At 51.1% G+C, this 22,575-nt stretch overlaps 1 protein-coding gene across 2 annotated transcripts in view; it reads right to left on the bottom strand.

Moving 5' to 3' along the window:
* Positions 1-7,358: 7,358 nt before the first annotated feature.
* The window catches only part of SFXN5 (sideroflexin 5), a 130,758-nt gene continuing 115,541 nt past the window's right edge, over positions 7,359-22,575 (bottom strand). For both annotated transcript variants that reach the window (XM_078861577.1, XM_078861578.1), the window contains one exon: positions 7,359-10,028. In XM_078861577.1, coding sequence (XP_078717703.1) covers positions 9,951-10,028 — 78 coding nt within the window. In that variant the 3' untranslated portion in view covers positions 7,359-9,950. The remainder of the gene's footprint in view (positions 10,029-22,575) is intronic.

Here is a 22,575-nt window from a genome sequence, read left to right as displayed (position 1 = left end):
ATGAAGGCCAGAACGGTACACGAGGGGGTGGGTGGCCAGCACCACGCCCGACCGCCTTTGTATCCCCAGTGGCGATGTTTACACACCACACCAGGTACTCATTTTAGGCTGAGTCGACCTAGGGGAGGCCCAGGACCGGTTCAGATAATCGTCACTGGTGTTGGCTGTGAGCGGGAATCGAACCCGGGTCGCCGGGTTCATAACGCAGCGCGCTAACCGCTACACTACCGCTCCCCAGACACACACACACAGACACACACACACAGACACACGCGTGCACACACACACACACACAGGCATGCACTAAGACAAAGATCCCCGGTATAGCCTTAACAGACTGTTGGGGCAAGTGCTGTTAGTGAGCGCACATGAAAGGCTGGGCGGGCGGGCGTGTGGGTGGGTGGCGAACACCCCACACCCGGCCGCCTTTGTTTCCCCAGCGGTGATGTTTACACGTCGCGCATCGGGGACTCGTTTAAAGTCGAGTCGGGAGTCGAACTCGGGTCGCCGGGTTCGTGGCGCAGTGCGCTCAGCACCGACTCTAAAGCTCCCCCTCCACGCATTCAAAGACACGTAGACACACACACGCGCGCGCATGTGCGTATATACAACGACAGACACACATAACCACGAGTGCATACGCAAATGCGCACATGTACTTACACACACGCACACACATCCAGCCATACACACGCGCACGCCTGCATGGTCATTTAGACGCGTCCGTCTCTCTCCGCTCCACCGACTTGGCCTCTGTGACACGGACCAGCTTCTCGCCGCTGGGACTCTACACATCGGCCCTATACGGTGTATGCGTGTCTGTCTCTATGTCTGTATGTCTGTCGATCCGTCTTCTTGTCAGTCTGTGTGTACGCAAGGCGGTGTGTCTATGTGTCTGTCCGTGTGTCTGCTTGCTATGTGATTGTCTGTGCCATTGTGTCTCCGTTTAGGTGAGCGTTTGCCTGTCTATCTATCTGCCTTTATAATCGTCAGTCTGCGTATACATCTGCTGGTCTGCCGTGTGTGTGCGTGCGTGTGTGCGTGTGTGTGTGCGCGTGTACGTTCTCTGGCAGCTCCTCCGTCGCGTCTCGTGTTTGATTTGCTGCCTTCAAGAGTCAAGTGGATTATATTTATCTTATTATATTACATTACAAAAGGAGAGGTAAATACACGAAGAGAGGGGGGGAGGAGGAGGAGGCGTTGTAGACGGGAATGCGGGTAATTACCGATTGATGTGTTTGTTTAGCGTGCAGGGGCCGATGCCTCAAAGGAACAAACCGGGGACGCGTTCTTAATTGCGTGAGACTCCTCACTCAGCGCGCGCGCGCGTACACACACACACACAGGTGTCTCGAGTTCACACGCACACACACGCGTACCGTCAGCACATTCACAGGTATAGGTGTGTGTGTGTCTGTGGAGAGCGGCAGTGCAACGCTTAGCGCTACGAACCGGGCCTCACCGAGTTCGATTACCGCTCACGGCCAAGACCAGTGATGGTTATCTCTATCGGTACTGGGCCTCCGCCTAGGTCGACTCAGCCTCAATTGAGTACCTGGTGCGGTGTGTAACCATCGCCACTGGGGATACAAAGGTGGCCGGGCGTGGTGCTGACCACCCACCCCCATCGTGTGCTATGCTAACCTCCATAGGTGCTCGCTAACAGCACTTGCCCCAACAGTCTGGCAAGTCTATCCAGGGTACCTTTGTCTTTTTTTGTATTTGTTGTAGTACCCGCATGGAAGTGGTGCTAACCACGATTTTCCAAAACTTACGTCCGCGCGACTCATCCGTCCATCCATCACCTTTAGTAAACACGCATTTGTAAAATGAAAAAAAAAATATTCGTACCGCGTCATCGTTCGTGCGCCTATGGGTGTTACGTGTGTGCAACCCAACCAACAACGCGCGCGCGCGCGTTCATTTCCCTCGACGTTTACGCTTCTTATTGCCGTCTGATTCACAGCGGACGTTCGAGATCCCGTTCCGTCATTCGCAACACGTGGCCCCACCGTGCACCGGCGTGCCGGTGCGAGTTGGCGAGGTTGCGCCCTTTTTGGTGATCGGGACTTTTGGTAAGCGTGGCCCCCAAACTATGGAACGCCTTGCCGCTTGAAATCGGGGCAATCGCAGTCGGTAGATGTCATTGAGACTGCTTTGAAAACCTCATCTCTTGGAAGTGGCCTTCCCGCTTCAGTTTCGTCGGTTGCCCCTGGGTGCGCATTGGGATTATAAGACGGAATGCGCATTGTACATTTGATTTATTATTATTTAAAAACTTGAAAAACACCCCAATTGAAAAAAAAACCGCCGCAAATTATTTATTTGGAATCCAAATAACAATCACCGCCCCCTACCTACTGCGAAAACATGGGCAGGACCCTCGTGAAAAAAAGAAGTGTCGTAAGCCTCATTGAGGCTGTGCTGAATCAACAAACGACATAATTGAGGCGAGTGAGAGCCAGGTCTGTCGACCTTTCTTAACCACATTGGCACGCGGTCACGTTGACACACGCGAATATAAAAAAAGAAACACCCCCCTGCAATAGGTCCCATTACTGTAATAATTGTAATTTACAGAACGTTGGTAACACCACAGCTGCACGGAGGTCTCCACATCTCGTGTCGGCTATGGGGGAGGGGGGTTGTTTGACCATACTTCACCACGCTGGTCAGTGCGGATTGGTCAAGTGATGCTCGATCGTATGGCCGTTGTAAGTATCACTCGCTAGTGATGGGGGGAGGGTTGGTAAAAAAAAGGGGGGGGGCGGAGGCCAGGAAAGGTTCAGATATAAATCTCCACTAGTTTGAGCCGTGGCCTGGAATCCAACTCGGGTCACGGGGTTCATGGCGCACTGGCAGCGCGCTAATCACTGCGCCACCACCGCGCCCACGCGTGTTACAATCGGGCCAAGTCACAGCTGTTTCAGCTGTTTCAGCTGTTTCACGCAGTAATTACATGGCTGGCAGGCGAGTGCTGTTATGCACGCATTATATAGTTATGTTATGAGCCTATTACTATAACACGTGGATCCACCTGCCAATGCCCACAATCAAATCGACCTGAAATGCGTCCGATAACGTCGGATCTCGGAAGCTAATCACGTTGTCGTTGTGAGTCTGGATAATAGTTGGACAGGAACCTGATAGCCTGCGAGTATCGGGTGTTAACGGCTTGGGCTGCAAGGTGTCCAGGAGGGTAAGCTTACAGTGGCAGCACGAATTCAACTAAAACTTTTTTTTGTTTTTTTACCAGGTAAGACCCACTGAACTATACAGCTCTTTTTCAGAAGCCACCTGGTCACAAATGATAGCTAAACGGCTTTGCACGAGGAAATGTATAGCAGCCAAATACTCTACAGGCGTGTTGATTCTAAATGTGGAGGGAAAAACCGGAGGGCCGGGATAGAGAACATGCAAACTCCAAATATACAGGCGTAAAGGTCGGGATCGTACCCACCACCTCCTTCATACGAGGGGAGGTAGTTCACATCTCGCAAACCAGTACAGATATGGATTTTTGAATCTATCTGTGCGTAGCTCTCAGGGTTTTTTCACTGGCTACTCCAGTTTCCTTCCACAAGCCAACCACTCATTAAGCATCGTGAGACTCAGTGAGCCTTTTCTCGGTAAATAAATGACATTACAATTATCATTATTATGTCACACTATACAAAACACTCAGGAAAATTACCCGAGATACCTTCAGATTGTTTAGAACAATCTTAATCTTCACCAAAGCTACGCAAACATACGATAGACTTGACTGAAAATTCCACGAGGCTCGTCTAAGAAAAATTAACCCGTAAAAACAAAGTTTTTCACTATAAATCCTTTATATGCGTGGCATCGAGGCGGCTAGAGTCCTCTCGTCCTCTGGCTTGAGATGGCTACCACCTATGGGTCAGATGATTGTCTGGCAGCATTAAACAATTGGTAATTAAATATTTTAAAAAAATTCCCTAAACAGTGTAAAATTTAGAAATTGTTTTTCACGAAAATGCATTGTCACGCAGAACGAGTCTGTGTGCAAAATGTCAGCTCGATTGGATCACGGGAAGTGGGTTAAAAAACGACCGAAAGATTTGCACGGTCCTAAGCAAGCAAGCGAACTTAATATAAAGGATTTAAAAATTAATTGGCAGTTGCAATTTTCAGACTGCAGGAAAATCCAAGAGGCGTCGTGCGAACATTTTTCGACTGTCTCTCAACAGACGTGGAATTATTTTTTGAGAAAACAAATCACTGTAAGAGCACGTGGAGATGTCTGGTGTCAAACGTGAATTTGGATAACTGTGACCAAATCACCTCCGTGCCTCCTCCCACGTCTACGCACCCCGTTTGCACCAAGGTACATAAACAACACATCTATTGATGCTAAAATGGTGAAAACAATTGCACATTGCCTACCCGTCCAGTAATTAGGAGTGGAACAGTGGCGCAGTGGTTAGCGCACTGCACTTATACACCCAGCTACCCGAATTCAATCGTCGTTATCGGTATCGGCGAACATTCGTGGCGAGTGATAACTGAATTGGTCCCGTGCCTTCACTTTCCATAGCTACCACAAAATCAAACGACCCCCATGACTGACACGGTGTGGCGAAGACTGCATGCACCAGTAGATTGACCAAGGGCTGTACATGTGCACGGAACATAACTACATACAACTACAGCACACGCACACACGTGACATCAGCCGACGCGTGTGTGTGTTTTTCGTGTAAATAAGTGTTGTGTTTGTTCTTGCACGTTTGCACATTCCCTCTCTGCGATGTTCTGAAGCTACCACCACTGCCGCCCGTCTTGGGCTGTGATCGTCTTTGTAACAGAGCTCATTGGCCCAATAGGGCCTTCCTTGCCAGCTGAAATAATAAAGTCTAAGTGTGAGTAAACACATTACTCAGTGATGCTGCTGCGTTGGCAGTGGTGCAAAATTAACAAACAATAACAACTCAACTCATTCGTCATGAACAACACTGTGGCCTTAAAAGAAAACACATATAAATAGTTGAGGCAATGGTCCTCCATAGCCTCTCAATGACTTATAGTGGCGACGTTTCGGGCAACGAGCCTTCATCATAGCTCGCACACAAATTAGTTCGATAGTGTGGGGTGCGGTAGGGTAGCGGTTAGCGCGGCTGCGCTACAAACCCAGCTACCCAAGTTCGATTCCGGCTCAAGGCCAATACCAGTGACGATTATCTGAACCGATCCTGGGCCTCCCCTCGGTCTACTCAGCCTTAAATTAGTACCTGGTGCGGTGTGTAAACATCGCCACTTGGGGAGACAAAGGCGGCCGGGCGTGGCGCTGGCCACCCACCCCCCTCGTGTGCCGTGCCCGCCTTCATGGGTGCTCGCTAACAGCACTTGCCCCAACAGTCTGTTAAGGCTACACGGGGGGGAGCTTTGTCTTTGTCGGCGTTCGACAGCCCGTGCCAGCAAACGTGACGGCCCCTTTGCCCCACGTTTCCAATCGCAGCCGGAGCCGTCTTTAGACAACGGGGTGGGGGGGGCGGTGATGAGTCACCGCCACACTCGTGACAAACGCTGTCACAATACGAGCGGGCACGTGACGCGCCGGGATGTGCAGGCTCTGCAAACAGCGCGAAGATAAGAGCGGAACTCGAGCCGATGTTTGGGTAGAGGTGCGAAAGGGGGGAATGCGCAGGGCGGGTGTAAGAGAGCCGCGAGTTATGCGCTTGTTTCGCATACGTGAACACGTGTGCGCGTCTCGCGCGCCCCGCCGACAGAAGCGCACGTGGGGGATGCTACGGCGAGTTCCTGCCGACACTTCGCGCGGCCTCAAAAAAAGTGGGTGGGGGGGGCAACCTGGCCCCCCGCGCAAGCTCTCCATGGCGTACGTTTGTTGCTCATAGGTCCGCGTATCGTGAACGAGGCCCAGACATGATTATTCTTTCACTCGGCGGGCATTATCGCTGCTGGGCGACCGCCTGTCGCGGCCGTCTGCCCGTGGACTCGCGATGCAAGGATCCATCTCGCGCCTGCATCACGCACGCACGCACGGCGAGGCCGTTCCTCGTGGCCTCTATCTCAGGTGGTGAACTCTCTCGAGCGTGTCTGCCCCCCCTGCCCCACCCCCCCTCGGCTTTGCCACTCCCCATCGTTCGTCTCGGCCCCGTGGCCCGTATCCTCGCTTGCGACTTTAATAGGTCACGAAGCAGCGCCGTACGTTTCACTTGGTGTTACCATGGAATTCATCGCACGGTCTGGGTTGGCCACGAGCCCAGACCTGCGTTTCTCTTCGTGTTGTCACCCGGGGTTATTAAGCTTTATTTATTGGTACCGATTTATGTATTTTGCCAATGCGAGTGAATTGTGCGAAACAGGTGAAATAACAATGGCCATCTCATAGCACAGGTGGTGCATCAGCCAGTCAACTTAGACAACTCATGGCACCTGCTGGGTCTGAACCATGACCTCCTGCCAGCGGGCGTTAATAACTTCACGTGGCTTTAACGTGCACATAGCCTGGCACAAGCGCCGTGGTGACGTCACCACCACTTAGTGGCGAATGGTCGTCGTTGGCGGTTGTAGCAGCGCTATTTGACCGACGACCCGGGTTCGAATCAAAGCCATAGCTAACGTCAGTAAGCGAATGATATCCGAACCCGGTCCTATTCTCCCCACTTTCACGCACAATGGCCAGCGTGGTGACGTATGGTCAATTAATCCCCACGATTGGTACGATGTGGGACACCTTTAGTCAGCACATTGACGTAGGAATGTAAATTATGATCAACAATAATCAAATACATAATCAGATAATCATGTTTCACCAACAGATTGAAATCATGACGATGTTCTCCATCGATCTAGTGTCATCCTCATAACAGACCTTTTCCATATTTCACGATCTTCTGCTTCTCTCATGGAGACTCAGCTCCAACAATGTCCCACCAGCCGATGTCTCCATTCTTTTCCATCTTCCCCATGCAGAATCATCCATTTCTCCAGCTGTGCCCCATTTCTCCAGCTGTGCCCCTCTTCAGGATATGTCCTGCACGTGGCCAAGGTCCTTTTGGTCAAACGTCTCAGTAATTAAATCTTGACTTAAAGCTTTCGTGACTGCAGGAATCAATATTCTTTGGCTCTTTCGGTAAAGTCACTTAGATAAAAAATAATAAAAAGGTAATTCCCACTTGTAGTCTCTCTCTGTGCACATCTTTATTCGTTCTTTGAGATGTTCTAGAAGGCGTAAAGAGCTGACATTTCCCACAAATATAGATGATGACATGTGCGGCACTTGACGCAAAAGAATTGTCATCATTATTATTGACGACTGACGTGCACGACAGGCAACATGAAAAGCGCAAGCGTGAACGATATAACTGAAGTGTAAACTTTATTTCGGTGAGAAATTGTTCAATAGATCTACTACCCTGTTAAGTGTGCGCCGTAAATTGTAACGAAACAGTCACACCACAAGTGCGAGTGGGATTTTCAACAACACCATTATTAAAATTATACTTAGCGTCACGCATCAACAATTAATAGATCTTGTAAACGTTACATTCTTTAATTACATTATTAGATGACAGACAACTGTGGAGTGTTGACACCGCGTTGAGACAGAGTACTGCACTATCAACCCAGCCACACCGAGTTCGATTCCCAACCAGGGGCTGACATCTGAACCAGAACTGGCCACCCTACCCCTTCCTTCAACCACCTACGCTGGCTACCATGGTGAAGTATGGTCAAACAACCCCAATGATCATCACGATGTGAGAAGCCCTTCAATCCAGCATTAGATTAATTATTACTGTAGTCATATTCTGTTTTACGAATATATTATGGTTATGTGGCATGGTTTATGGAAGCCCGCAATGCCATTATATTTGCAGCTACTAAACATTTTGCGGGCACGAGAGCGAACAATAATGACTGCGACTTGAATACATTCACAACCTTACATGCCAAGGACAATTATCTCAGATATCATGCTCAAGACTCTGACCAAAGCGAACTCACAACAAAGGGTACTTTCAACGTTCTCGAGTCCTTGGTCAAGATGATTGAAAGCAATTGCTTATTTTCTAGGTAAGTCACGAGGCACCGATTCGTCGATTTAAATTACTGAAACAACAACAACGACAATAATAGAATACGACTCGCATGTGCATGCTGCATGGCACCAACCAGGGCTTTCTTTTTTACGGAACGCAGCAAAATCATTGCGTTGCGTTTGCCGCACGCGACCCTTGCAGCCACTACATTAACGTTTCACAACAATCACACCCCTCTCCTCCTCCTCATCCCCCCCACATTGATTATGTAATCGAACCGTGGCCTCAAATCGCGACGATTTATCGCGACGAGAGGAAACAAATCGTCACTTGTGGCTGCCGGCGTCGTACAAACAAATAACGCACCACGAACAGGATGCGTCAAAAACAACTCATCCTTACACAAACGATGAAATGCGCTTATCGCTAGCGTAATAATAGTTAATCAGTTGTAATCGACGAATTTATGCAGCGCAGCATGCCCGCTAGGCAGAAGCGTTACACCTCGCCTTTTAAGAATCGATTATACTTCGTGTCATCTGCATTCTCTTTCTTCCCCTTCGAGTTCGTACAGTTGTGTTCACTCCGTTAGCCTAAATATATCGTAAGCGTCTCATCTCTATGAGTGGTAAACAATCAAATGTTTATACGCGCACAATCTGGTTTATGGATCCAACTTTCGGATTGTGAGCGCAAGACCCAATTACGGGCCTAGCAGGCTAATGGGCAAGGTCCAGACCCCCTCAAACCCTGCCTCCCCCACCCACTGCACTGAGTGATTCAATGAATTCCCACGATCCATGACACACATTTCAAGAACCAATGACAGTATTTTGTTTTAACGCTGCAGTCAATGGCGGTGTAAGCAGCTGTAGCGACTCGTGGTGGGGGGGAGAGAGGGGGGGGGGGCTCACGTGACACAGCCGTTGTGACGTGCGCGAATCGTCGCGACCCGATGCGCTTCTCTGCCGATGCACGCGTGCGACCACGAGGGAGAGAATCAACACACGTCGACGGACCGGACTTGTCGCTCAAAACCGGCTGGCACGCGATGTGGGGGGAACAAACAACAACAAAACTGGCACGTACGTAGGACTTCTTTCGCACCGTACGTAGCCAACCGTGCTAGTCGGAGGTGCCGCGGTGTGCGTGCAGGTATCGGCGACGATTACGTAATGAGCGGCTCTTCCCCTCCTGGTCCGCTCATCCCCCCCGCCGCCCCCCCCCCCCCCGTGTCTCTCGACAAAGGCCCTGCATCATTGTCGCGTCGTGTCGGACGCGACAGGAATTCGAGTTGGTGCAGCTGTCCCGTTTGTGCAGCGCTCAAAACACGCGTTTTTTCCTCTCTCTCCCTCCCTCCGTTCCCCTTCTTCGGGTTCAACCTCCCGTGTGAACGTTATGCTAAGCTTGTATCGGCTTATCTTTCAAAGCGTTGTTGTTGATGACCTAGGAGGGATTTTGTTCCGTGTTCAATGCGAAGGGTTTCATTCTGTGCCGTAGGAAGGCACGGCATTAAATAACAGCCATTACATTTCTCTCTCTTGGTAGGGCCGCGTTTTAGATTTTTTTCTTTACTCTTGTAAATTTGCGTTTGGGGAGGGGGGGGGTTATTTTTAAGTAGCTCACGCATTCCTGCAGGTCAAAAGGTTTGCCGAGAATTATGACATGCTGCTCAATAAAGGCGCATGTCACATTACGTCCACAACGCCAAACAATCCTGGGGAAAGAGAGAAAGGGGGAAAAAAACACCCCACGCCGCGTCGGCATGCGGCATGCGGCGAGAGGCACACGCACCGCGACGCAACGCGATGAGGGCCTTTGCCTGGGAGGGTCGTGCAGGTGCGAGCCATGGTGAGAGTTGCGATTTGTTGATTTCTTGCAGGCGTCTTCCAGGGTGGAGAGAGGAGGCCGTCACTTGGCTCACAGGCCCTTGTTGTAAGTGAGGATCTTGTCCGTGGTCGACGCTTGTATCTCTGGCTCCAACTGGGAGACGTCAATCTGTGCACAGGGGAGAGGGGAAGAGACGAGGAGAATAAATAAGTGAGCAGGCGTTAAGGGGTGACTTGAGGCGTGGCGAGAGGCATTGGGAGCACAGGCATTCTTACTCTGACCTTCAGATGTCACCGAGTTCATTTTTGTTTACTTACAATGGTACAAATGTTTTTTTAAATTATATTTACCACAGAATTTTGATGGTGTTGAATAGTTTCAGTAGAACATATATACATTACAAAAATTGGGTTGTCACTTAATTTGGCGGAAGACCAGTTCTCAGAAGTAAAACATCTGTTCACCGTCAACGTAACAAACACCAGTCTCATAGCAGTGTGTATCGGAGTATGCGCCACCTTTAGTGAAAATAAATAAATACCGCATGAAGAGTATTTAAGAAGACACAATAGGGCCGAGATTTCCTAATGGATTCCTTGTGACATCATGACGATAGCGCAGCGAGAATAACATTAGGAAGACCAAAACACAAATACGTAAGAATCAATATTAATTGATGAATCAATGCATCGTACAACCCATACATTCTCTCGACCACTTTCTGAAATGACAATGGATCTTGACATGCGACATCGATATTCCAATCTGGCCTGGGAGTTAGCTTCGCGCAAGACCAACAGATGTTTTTCACAAGTACCACCTTTCAACACGGCAAGGGGAAGTACATTTCTAGAGACACCAGAACCATCGCCCGTATAATAATAATAAAAACAGCTATTGGACGTTGATTAGGCTTTTATATTGAAAGGTCAGACAGTGGACAGTTACCCCTATTACCCACGAGAGCAAGGGTCAGGTACATGATTCATGAACAATCGTCACACACCTCTTCGTCCATTCAGGTCGAGGAGGTTATTGGACCACACTTCACCACGATGGTCAGTGTGGGGTCGGTGCAAATGCGGGGGGAGCATGGACGTGGGAGCATAGAAGTACAGCGCAGCGATGGATTTCTCTGCACTGCCCTTCGCTGCTGGCCACAGAACAGCGGCCTGTGACAATCTGCCCGCGCACGCTGGGATCACCCATCCAAACACGAGCTTGGAAACATCGGATGCGATCTGGCACAGTCCCACGTGCTTGGGTCATAGTTTTCTGTACAGCCATGCCGCTGCTAAATTAATCCGCGCGGTGCTTAAAGTGTCCGCGGAAGGTTAATGAGGCCCACGGTTTGATTGTGAGCAGCAAACGCTCGCACGGCGTTGTCGCCGACGAGGAAGACGCAAATCAACGGCTATTTGGTAATCTAACGGGGCGCCAAAATTAGAGCACAACACTCATCAGATAACCGGCGAAGCCAATTCTTTAAGATTAATTGAGAGAGAGAGAGAAAACAAACGTGGCGTTTGACGAGACTTAGGGTGATTGCCAATTGTCCCTTTAAAGATAAGTGGCGGGTGCGTTTTTTTTACTCTATTGGCCACGCAGGGGATAATTACGACTCTGAATGCAATCAAAATGTTATTGAAAAGCAATGAAATAAATAACTGCCCGTAGCATTTCCCAACACAAATGATATAATAATGAAAGGGGCTTTTTTTTTTGCGCTGATCCACGATCACTGCTGTGCGTGCAGATTGCGCCCTAATCTGCTCACTCCGGCGAAACGCAGCAAACAAGGGGCGCTAAAACCGCACTAATTATGCGCCTAATTGTGTCGCGTCGTGTTTGCTCTGATCAGTAATTAGTCCAGACGAGGGGAGATGCAGCCTGTGTTTAACGTGTTCTCTCCCCCAGCCCCGCCCACGACCAATCAGACCCTCCCCATCCCTTCATCCACCCCTCCTCACCCCCCTCTCTCTCATTCTCCACCCACGCCAATCCAGCAGCCTGCCTGCCTGCAAAGAAGACAATGACTGCTGCACCGCACAGCCAAAGTATCATCGCAGCAAGCAGTGGAGTCACGTGATTGGGCCATGGGCCACCGTGCAAAGAATGCCATAGAGGGCCTTCTGTAGTGCCCCCGCCCTTCTTCGTGGCCTGGGACTCTTCCCGCCTGAGCGCCGCTGTGCAGTTGCACCGCCTACACACTCGATGGCTATGCCACCCCCCTCCCTCCCAGCATGAAGCAGTGGCAGTAATCAGCTGGCTTGTAAACATCTCCAGGGAAGGATATTGGGGAGACGGGGGGGGGGCAACGCAGGGGTGTGGGGAGCGGGTCAGGGCAGTGGCTAGGGAGGGAGGGAGGTGGGAGGGGGGTAGACGTTGTTGTCTGTGCCTCCCCTCCCCCGGCTCCCCCCCTCCCTCTTGGCAGACTCAATCTCCCCGTGTAACCCCAGGGGTGTGGGTTGGGGGCAGGCATGCAGCTGGCTGTGACAGCAGGGAGGGCGTTGTACTACTAAATGGGATTATATGGTTTTACTTGATCAGGGGGGAGGGAGGGAGGGAGGATGGTGGGGTGGTGTGTTTAAGGGATGCTGGAGGGGTTGAATGGGGGAGGTGAAGAAAATTGGGGGGTTGGGGGAATTGGGGGGGGGGCACAGCCTGGTGAAGGTGAGCAGGCCCGCGGCCATCTCGAGATCTGTGTTGCACGTGGAGAGGAGGGGTGGCACAGCGGTTAGCACACACACAGTCTCATGTGCATACACAGACAAAGATCCCCCGTATAGCCTTAACATACTGTAGGGGCAAGTGCTGTTAGCGAGTAGCACCTATGAAGGCCAGAACGGCACACGAGGGGGTGGGTGGCCAGCACCACGCCCGACCGCCTTTGTCTCCCCAGTGGCGATGTTTACACACCGCACCAGGTACTCATTTAAGGCTGAGTCGACCTAGGGGAGGCCCAGGACCGGTTTAGATAATCGTCACTGGTGTTAGCCGTGAGCGGGAATCGAACCCGGGTCGCCAGGTTCATAGCGCAGCGCGCTAACCGCTACACTACCGCTCCCCATACACAGACACACATTCACACACTCGCATTCACAAAGATCCCCGTAGCTATGTAGACTGTTAAGTCTATAAACTGTGAAGTCTATATAGCACCTATTAAGGCTGACACGGCACACGTGGGGGTGGGTGACTAGCCCCACGCCTGACCGCCTTTGTCTCCCTAGCGGCAATGTTTACATTGCACCAGGTACTCGTGTTGAGCCTTAGTCGACCTAACAGAGGCCCAGAACGGGTTCAGCTAATCGTTGCTCTCACCTATTTCAAGATGTTTGGTCACCGTGGAAGAGTAGGTCAAAAATACATTCGGGTGGGGGGGGGGTCTCTCTCGAATTCCCTTCTGGTGGAGCTCCTTCTGCCAGCAGCGGTGAGAACAAGCAATTGCAGTGCTGCACCTCAACTGTGTACATTATGAGCATGCGTTTCCAATTATCTTCGTGAGCAATGCATACACAGGACGTGCGATAAGAGGCCTTCAATCCTGCAGCAGTGAATTGACCACGGCTGATGATATCACGGCTGATGGTTACTGATATGTCAGGGTGAGTGGCTGTGCAGCTGCGCAGTGGAGTCGTGTGCGTTGAGTTTTATTCCTGACCACGGCAAACATCAGCGGCGAGAGACACTTTAAGCGATAATCGGATCTACCACCAACCACTCGACCAATCGGCGCTGACAAGCGTGGTGAAGTATGGTCAAACAACCCCCGTCGCCGACGCGGAAGTGGGTGAATGATTGTGTAGGTGATTGAGTGGGTGGGTGAGTGCGTGGGTGAGTGCGTGGGTGAGTGCGTGGGTGAATCGGTGAGCAGGTGACTTCAAGTCGATTGTGTTACCATTTGCGAGAGTGACCTGGGTGACCAACACGGAAAGAGCAAGACAAAGTAAACAACAGTTTAAATAACAACAACAACAAGCCGCATCACACGAGGAATTGAAAATTTACCACGAACGTAATTATGTGGATTACAAAATGATATAATTCAGTTTTAATTTGCTACCATGGCTCTCGCCGTTGATACGAACGTACGCTCTCTCCCCTCCACCAGACCCTTTACTTGAGCTATATAATCTATATAATAATAGACTTTAAAAACAGAAATTATTAACGTGTATTACAGTGGGAAAGTGTGGCCCGGCTGTCTGGCTGTGATAATACACGAGTTGTAATTGACTAGAAGAATACAAATTGTGTGTTTTTTTTGTTTGATGGAATGGATTATTACACGTACACACAGAATTAGCGAGCACACTGTCACGAGACGCCATTCGAGGGTGCAGCAATAAGGGAGATTTTGCACGTTCCCCGATTTGCAGGGCTGGGACTTGATACAGATTTAATTGGGTTGGGCATTTTTGGACGAGGAAAAAAAAAGCATTGCCAGTGAGGCTACCTGGTGTGCAACAGTCAGCTGCAAAACACAAAGTCAGTCGGGCTCGACTTGACATCGACTGTGGATGCACGCTTATGGAACGTCGAGTGCGGTCAATGAGACATTCCGGTTCGGATGGGCACGGTAAAAGTATCTTCTGCCTACAGTTCCCACCCATCATCGTATCTCAGCCATGGTGCTGCAATGTAAGCATATCCACTGATGACCTGCACGCGAGCTTGATTTCATCACCACATTTATAATCCCGACCTAGTGGTGGACATTCCTCATTCCTATGATGGGAGCGAGTCTATTCACAGGCCAAAGCCACTGTTGTATGGATGTTCCACAAACTTCTTTTGCACCGTACGTAGCCAACCGCGCTAATCGGAGGTGTGGGGGAAGGACAACAAACTAAAGCGATAATCATTTTATCGACCCTGGAGACATGAACGGCCGAGTTGATCTCAACCAGGATTTGAACAGAAGCCTTCTAAATTGCAAGTTGCACACTCTTAACTATTGTGACTCCTGGCCACATCTCTCCAGTGCAAAAGCCTAACTTACGAATGTATCAAAAAACACCCACGTCAGATGCCCACGAGAACACATCATTCTTGAACCAAGAACGTCACAGCCTCGGGTGGCGATGCGGCCCAGCGGTGGAGCACGATCGCCGCTTGTTGGCCGAGGTTCACGGTTCGAATCCTGTCGGCCGCCCTGGTTACTACTGCGGGCTACGTACGACGAAAATTAAATTCAACATACGTACATACGCGCCGTCCGCTTCACAGTGTACGTTGACGATCGCCTGATGTCGTTCGCAAGAGTTAAGTTCCCACTGTGTGTCGGTGTAAGGGTCCAAATTTGGTCAATGTCGTAATGTACTCGCAATTTGCTCAATTGGGGTTATACGCGCAGCAGCATTCGTCACCCGCTACTGGCAGACTAATGGGCCTGGGTCACTCTTGCAAGTGAGGCTCATCCTGGTCTCTTGAGTTCTCACACCTGGTAAAACATAAACGTTGTAATTGTGACCATAACGGAGTCTCAAGGTGATATAATTTTTTTTTTTATGATGGCGCTGTTTGTGATGTTTGGTCAGTTCATTGTAAAGTACTTTGAGTGTGGGAGAATGCCAGAGTGCCCGGACAAAGACCCAAAGTGCAGAGAACCCGTATGCGATACACGACACATCATGCAAAAACGTTAAATAAATATCACGGCAATGTGACTGAAATTAATCGAGAATTCTGCCGTTTCATGAACGTTAAAAACATTTAATTAAAACAAAATTAGCAAAGGGGAAATGTAATAAAAACATTGCCGAGCGCAGTGAAACTGCTAAATGACAAAATTGGCTCGACATCATCTCAAGCCAGCACAGGAAGCAGAGCCAAACGCACGCGCACACACACCCCTGCACGGGGTGACACGACAAAGACGTACGCTTGTGGGTGCGCGAGTGTGTGTGTGCATCTGTGTGTGTGTGTGGGCGGTGGTGTGGTGGTGTAGTGGTTAGCGCGCTGCACTACGAACCTGTCTTCATACATGTGAGTGTGCAGGTGCGTGTGTGTGTGTACGTGCACGAGTGTGCGTGTGTATGTGAATGTGTGTACATGCACGAGTGTGCGTGTGTACGTTCATGTCTACGCGTGTGCGTGTGCTTCACCTGACCCCTCCTGACCCCCCCCTCCCATTCCCAAAAAAAATCCCAACGGGGCAGTAGCCAATGGGAGGCTCCGTGCCCGCTTGATCGGTCAGGTGTTGCCAGGTAACCGCACAGATCCAGCTTGACCGTGCGCTAAATGCCGCCCACAACACAAGTTAACAAGGCACCAACAGGTACAGAGGATGAGAGCGATCGCTAAAGCCGTATCCATTTTGGTTTGTTGTTTTTTTCTCTCTTACGTAATGACTTTAGCGGAAAGCTGTAGTCATTCGAATTGTTTGAACATTAATCGTCGAGACCATTCGAAGGGAGGGGTGGGGTAGCGGGCGCGCGTCAGGGTCGCGGGAGGTAAGACGGTTTTGCGGTATTCACCCAAAGTAAATGATACGAATGTCAGAAAATTTAATTAAAATCTTATAAAGGATATTTTTTGGGGAAAATGTTGGCAAGCATTAATTCGGCAGAATCAATTACTGTTGTTATTTTTTTCATTTTATTTATAAAAAAAACCCAGAAAATTCTGTCTCGTGGAAATTAAAAAAAGCAGCTATAAAAACTTAGCGTGTAGAATTATTTTAATATGCACACACGTGCGCGGTAATTTGCGCCGTTAATTTTAGTAAAAAAAAAATCATCGTGCAGAAAAATGTCAAGAACCAAATAATTCCGATATTATTTTAAGCGGAATTGGGAATAATTTACCAAGAACGCCGCCGCCGTGAACGCCTCCTCCCCGTGAGAGCCTGGACGCGCTCACAAACGTCGAACATCCCTCCGACACGGCTCGCTCCTGCAAGAGATCTAATGAGCCGACTACCGTCCACGGTTTAACACTCGCGCCTTCATACGCCGTTAAATCACCAGCCCAGCCCACCCCCCCTTACATCCGACGCCGTCGCTCAGCAACAAAACATCGTCCGCAAAAAAAATCTTTAAAAAAATCTCAGACAAGCAAATCTTAACCCACTTATTGCGATATTCCCAAATGTGTTTCCTTGGGAGTCTCAACCACAGTTCGTATGTTACTCTCCCCCCCCCTGGCCCCTGCCCCCCCCCCCCCCGCCCTCCCAATGTCTTTTAGCATTTAAAGTCCTGCGACGGCAGAACGAGTGGCAGGCAGCCCATGCCCTGATTTTCCCGAGCGGCAACTTTCACGAGTGAGCTGCCGAGGGGGGGGGGGGAGGCGGAATTGGCGGCCGGGCGAGCGAGGGTTAAAGGAAACGTCTCTTTGCATGTGCTCGCTTGCCGAAGCGTGCGCAGCCAACAGACGGTTGGCATCAATAATTATGAGGCTGCTGCTCTCGGTGGAGGTGGCGGATTAGGTAACATTTATAACCAAATGACGCCCGGCCCTGCCTGCTAATTAGGATAATTAGGAAAACAGGGGGCTTCATTATTGGGCGCGCAGCCTCCCAGGACTCCCTCCGACGCACGCTCACACGGTGAGACGCCCAGACGTCGCTCGATCGCTCGCTCATCCACTCACCTGGTTATTCACTCACTCACTCACTCACCCACTTGCTCTCTGACTCACCCCGCTGCTGACCCAGGCGCTCAATCGCCTACCAACCCACTAGCGCGCTGCCTCAATCGCTCACTTGCCCACCCACTCGCTCACTTCCATGCCCGCTCGCTTGCCAAGTCGTCGTTGATGACGACGACGACAACGACGAAGATGAATGCGCAGCCTCCAATGGATATGGCTGCACGTTATATTATCAATCCAGGGAAGCCGCCAATGCGCTACGGCTCACGGCGTCTGACAACGATCCTGACCGACATCAAGCCGAAAGCATAACTGCAGAATAAACATCAGCGCAGAGATGGTGCTTTTCAATAATGCCGCCAATCAGCAAATGCTTGGATCTCAAATCGTCCACGAGCACCGCTCACACTCCAATGGTGAAATCGGCAATGCTTTGGGACCTCATTACAGCCCCGAGTTGTTGACCTATCAGTATGCATATCCTTGTGACCTGCAGACATCGGCCAATTAAAATGGATTCACTCCCACGCTCCACTGCCTCCCAAACAACAGCCCCCCCCCCCATCGCCACCCCTCTCCCCCCAACCAGTTCCCTCCACTGCCTACCCCCCCCCCCATCCACACACGCGCACATGCACATACAAACACATGCTCGCGCACAAGCACGTACACACGTGCACAACCACGCACGCGCACGCCCACACACACGGACGCATGTTGCACGCAAAAAGAACCCCCCGCCCCCTCCGTATAGCCCCAACAGCCTGTTGGTGCAAATGCTGTAAGCGAGCACCTATGAAGGCCGGCACGGCCTTTGTCTCCCTAGTGGCGACGTTTACACACTCCACCAGTTACTCCTTTTAGAGGCTGAGTCGACCTAGGGGAGGGGCCCCAGGGCCGGTTCAAACATTCGCCACTGTCATTTGGTCGTGAGCGGGCATCGAACGAGGCGCGCAGCGCGGTGCGCCAACCGCTGCGCCACCGCTCCCCACGCGCGCGCACACACACGCGCGCGCACACACACGCGGATAAGCCGGTCTCCACGGTTGCGTGATCTTTAGGAAACGGCCGGTGGAGTGGCGGCGTGCGAGCGCCCTTCCCCTCGGCTTCCCTTTGTTCCGACGGCCGTCGCAGTCTTTTACATGAAAAGGTCACGGCGAGAATCGATTCCGCGCGCACCTCCCGGGAAATCGGTGGCACAAGTCCAGCCCCCCCTCCCCTGCCGCCAGGCCACATCTCTGAATCTCTCGGCGGTTCCCCCCTCTACGACCAATTCACCCCCCCCCATCCCCCGCCCCGCACGTGCCTCATCATGTCCTGCCTCGAAGGCTAAGCAGGTTGAGCCTGGTTAGTACGTCATTGAGAGACCGTTGCTTGAAAATGCCACTGTGTTGTGAAGGTTGGGCTGCAAGCGGGTCAAAAGGTGGCAGGGCAGCGACAGATTATTGAATCCATCTGTGCAGAGTTGGGTGTTATCACCCACGAGGGTGTGCGTGGTGGGGTTTCTCTGGGGTTCTCTGGTTATCTCCAACTTGCAGCCAAACAAAAGCTCGTTCATGGGATTGGTGAACTACCAGGTGTGGGACCCTCCTAAAATCGAGCTTTCAGACTCATGCCAGTCTCTTCCGGATAAATAAAGGGCGTGACTATTATTATAATACAAAACATACAAACTACACAAAAATAACCATAGTAAATAATTATAAAATATTGTAAATAATAATCATAACTGCGAGGGTTAGTTTACGTAGCACAGAGCACTATATGCACGTTACTCGCTGTTTGCTCAGTGCGCATTTGTATCGCTTGCTCGTTTTTATTTTTTTTAAAGACTAAAGAGAGAGAGAGAAAAACCGGGAGTGCTAAATTTGTGAAAATGCACACCATATGTAGGGGTAATTAACGCTAATAGATCCTCGCCGGCGAAAAAAGATGCGTCGAGCGTGAAAACAAAGAGTCGCGTGCACGCGACAGCGCCGTGGCAGACGCCGAACCCCCCCCCCTCTCCTCCTCCTCCTCCTCCTCGTGCCGCTCGAATCCCCGCAGGAGGCTCGCGTGGTCGAAGGGCCCAAGTCGAGCGCAGTTATTTATTTATTTATTTGGGAGCGGTTCCCGACAAGGTGACTCGCCCACGCCGCGCCATGAACTCGGCGGACCGCGATTCGTAAATCGCGATCGTCGAAGTGAAATGTGTGTTGTGAACCCTCCGCCACCTGACGCGGCCAGTCCATTAAGTTGTCACGTCAACAGGCGTGTCGGGGTGGAGGAGGGTGTACAACGCATGTCTTTAACCGAGCACGATCTCACCCAAAAATCAATAACGCATCATGGCAATGGTCGCGCAAGGTTGCGCCTGTTCAATTTGGGCGAGCGATGCCTCGAACCGGTTCCGGGCCCCCCAACTCCCCATCGCACCTCCGCCAAGCCGCGTTGACACCAGAGTGGTGAAGTATGGTCAAATAAGCTGACAAGAAAAACCCCCCCCGAATTATCTCGGGGTGGAAACGTTTGACGTGTCCCAAGCCCACTCGGGTGGCGATTTGATGCAAGGATCATTTAACACTGGGGTGAAGGATAAGTGGCTGCAGGGGCATGCATGTTGAACTTCATTCTCACCGTACGTGGCCAACCGTACTCATCAGAGGCGCGCGGGGGAAGGACAACAAACAAAAAACAAAACGCAGTTCTAACGAAACGAGTTGTCCATCTGGATTTAAAAGTGCACTGCTCCAGTCGCTACCTAATAACACGCGGAGCGGAATCACATCAGTCGCACGCGCATCGTAAAAGACATCGATTCGCACACGCGCACGACTCAACCGGGAGGGGCGCGAGCTTAAGGATCGACGTCGAGTCGACGGCAACCAACTCAGCGTGGTACCCCGAGCGGGCAGCAGCATCGCGAGCAGTGGGGGGGAGGGGGGGGGATATCGAATACACGATCACTGGCACCGAGCCATCCCGCGTTCTGCACGGCCATCTGCACGCGACACGTTCATTAGGCAATCACCGACGCGGCACGTTTAATTACCCCTTAGAATAATCGTCTTAATTGTAAGTCGGGCAAAACAAGCGGAAAAGGTGTGCAGGAATATTTGACGCGTTTTTTTTTTTGCTTGCGCGTGTTTGTAAAGCGGAAAAAAGTTTCCCATGGCGGTTGCGCAACGGCGCCGTTCCGCGAGCCGTTTGGTGTCGCAGTGACCGCCAGCGATGCTGATCTTTGCAGGCGGTTCTGCGACCCGCGCATCGCGTCCTTGGGGAGGCCAGGTGTAAACTCGCATTAACACAATTCCCCTGGGGGAAGATGGGGGGGGGGGGGGGCCCTGCGGGGTTTGGGTGTGCGCTGTGAGTCGTGAGTGATCAGGGGCCGTTGAGGGGTTTTGGTTATTTTGGACAGGGACTGCTGTTTGGAGGAGGTCGTGGGCAGGAGAGACGGGAGGGCCAAAGGAGGGGGAAGGTTATTTATTAAAATTTATGGCCGCCCATTAAAACAGCATACAGGCGATGCGCGAAATGTTCACATCGGTGCGATAAGTCAAAGCGGCATAACAGATGGAATTTCCTAATCGCTTTCCTTTTTATTTTTTTTTGGGGGGGGGGGGGCTGCGACGGCACGTGACCCCCCAACAGGAGTTGTTGTTGTTGTTGTGGCAGTGCCGGGGTGGTGGCCTTGCCGGGGTGGTGGCCTTGGGTTCTGCGGCCGAGGCCGTCGGACGAGGCGAGCTGGGGGCGGCGGTTGTAAGGGCCGCGATTCACTCGGGCAGGTTCAGCGCGCCCACCGCTGGCAATCGTCTCCCACAAAGCCGTTACTCTCGAGCGGCTCTGGAAACTTGGCACCGCAGTGACACGGCGCGACAACGGGGCTTCCGTCAAGACAACCGTGACATCTGTGTGTGTGTGTATGTATTATGTGTATGTGGGGAGCGGTAGTGTAGCGGTTAGCACGCTGCGCTACGAACCTGGCGTCCCGAGTTCGATTCCTGCTCACGGCCAACACCAGTGACGATTATCTGAACCGGTCCCGGGCATCCCCTAGGTCGACTCAGCCTCAAATGAGTACCTGCTGCGATGTATAAACATCGCCACTGGGGACACAAAGGCGGCCGGGCGTGGTGTTGGCCACCCCCACCCCTCGTGTGCCGTGCCGGCCTTTATAGGTACTGCTCGCTAACAGCACTTGCCCCTACAGTCTGTTAAGGCTACACGGGGGATCTTTGTCTGTGTATGTCGCACCGTACGTAGCCAACCGTGCTACTCGGAGGTGTGCGGGGGAAGGACAACAAGCTAAAGACGAAAAGCAGTTCTCATCTGGTCCACTTGGTTAAAAGCGTGAGATACCACGGTACCCATCGTACTCCGATGAACCGACTTATCCGCCCACGCTGGCAGGGTATTTGGCCTACTCTTCCACGTCTTGGAATACCACTTGCGCCTTTCCCCACTCGCCACTCGTGACCTGCTGATAGACTGTGGTAGATCCATTCTAGATTTGAAGCTTTCGTGACTGCAAGGATTCATATTCTTGGGTTTTTTTCGGTAAAGTCACGTAGGTAAAAAAATAAAAATAAAATGTATAAAAGTAAAATAAAAAATAAAATAAAATAAAAATCACGACGTTTCGGAGGCAACACAAGCTTCCGTCTTCAGGTGGGACCGTCACAGCACGATTGCTGTATCAAGTATATGTGGTAGATCCACTTCTACTGCTGGGTGGACAGAGGCCGGGCTATGTAAGAAACGTGCCCACACGGGGGTTGTTTAACCATACTTCACCATGCTGGTCAGCGCAGGTTGATGAACAGGTTGTACGAGGCCAGTTCAGATATCGCTCGCCACTAACTTTAGCTAGGAATCGAACGCAGGTGTTCAGTTTCACAGTGCAGTGCGCGCAAAACACCGCGCCCATCGCTCCACCCCAAAAAAGTAAAAAAAAAAGCACGTGCTGAAAATTTCAACAAAATAAATATTAAATATACACAACTCACAAGCATAAAGCTCGTCTGCAAGTGGCAGATGGATTGTTACTCTCCTCAGCAACGTGAGAGACGGCAAAGGCTTGGGGAGGGCCTCCATCCAGCAGTGAGTTGATCACGGCTGCATAAGAACCCGGCGCGCTGTT

The sequence above is a fragment of the Lampetra fluviatilis genome, chromosome 12 (assembly GCF_964198595.1).
Source record: "Lampetra fluviatilis chromosome 12, kcLamFluv1.1, whole genome shotgun sequence".
Lineage (NCBI taxonomy): Eukaryota > Metazoa > Chordata > Hyperoartia > Petromyzontiformes > Petromyzontidae > Lampetra > Lampetra fluviatilis.
Note: the sequence above shows the minus strand (reverse complement) of the source record. Positions and strands in the feature narration are given on the sequence as shown.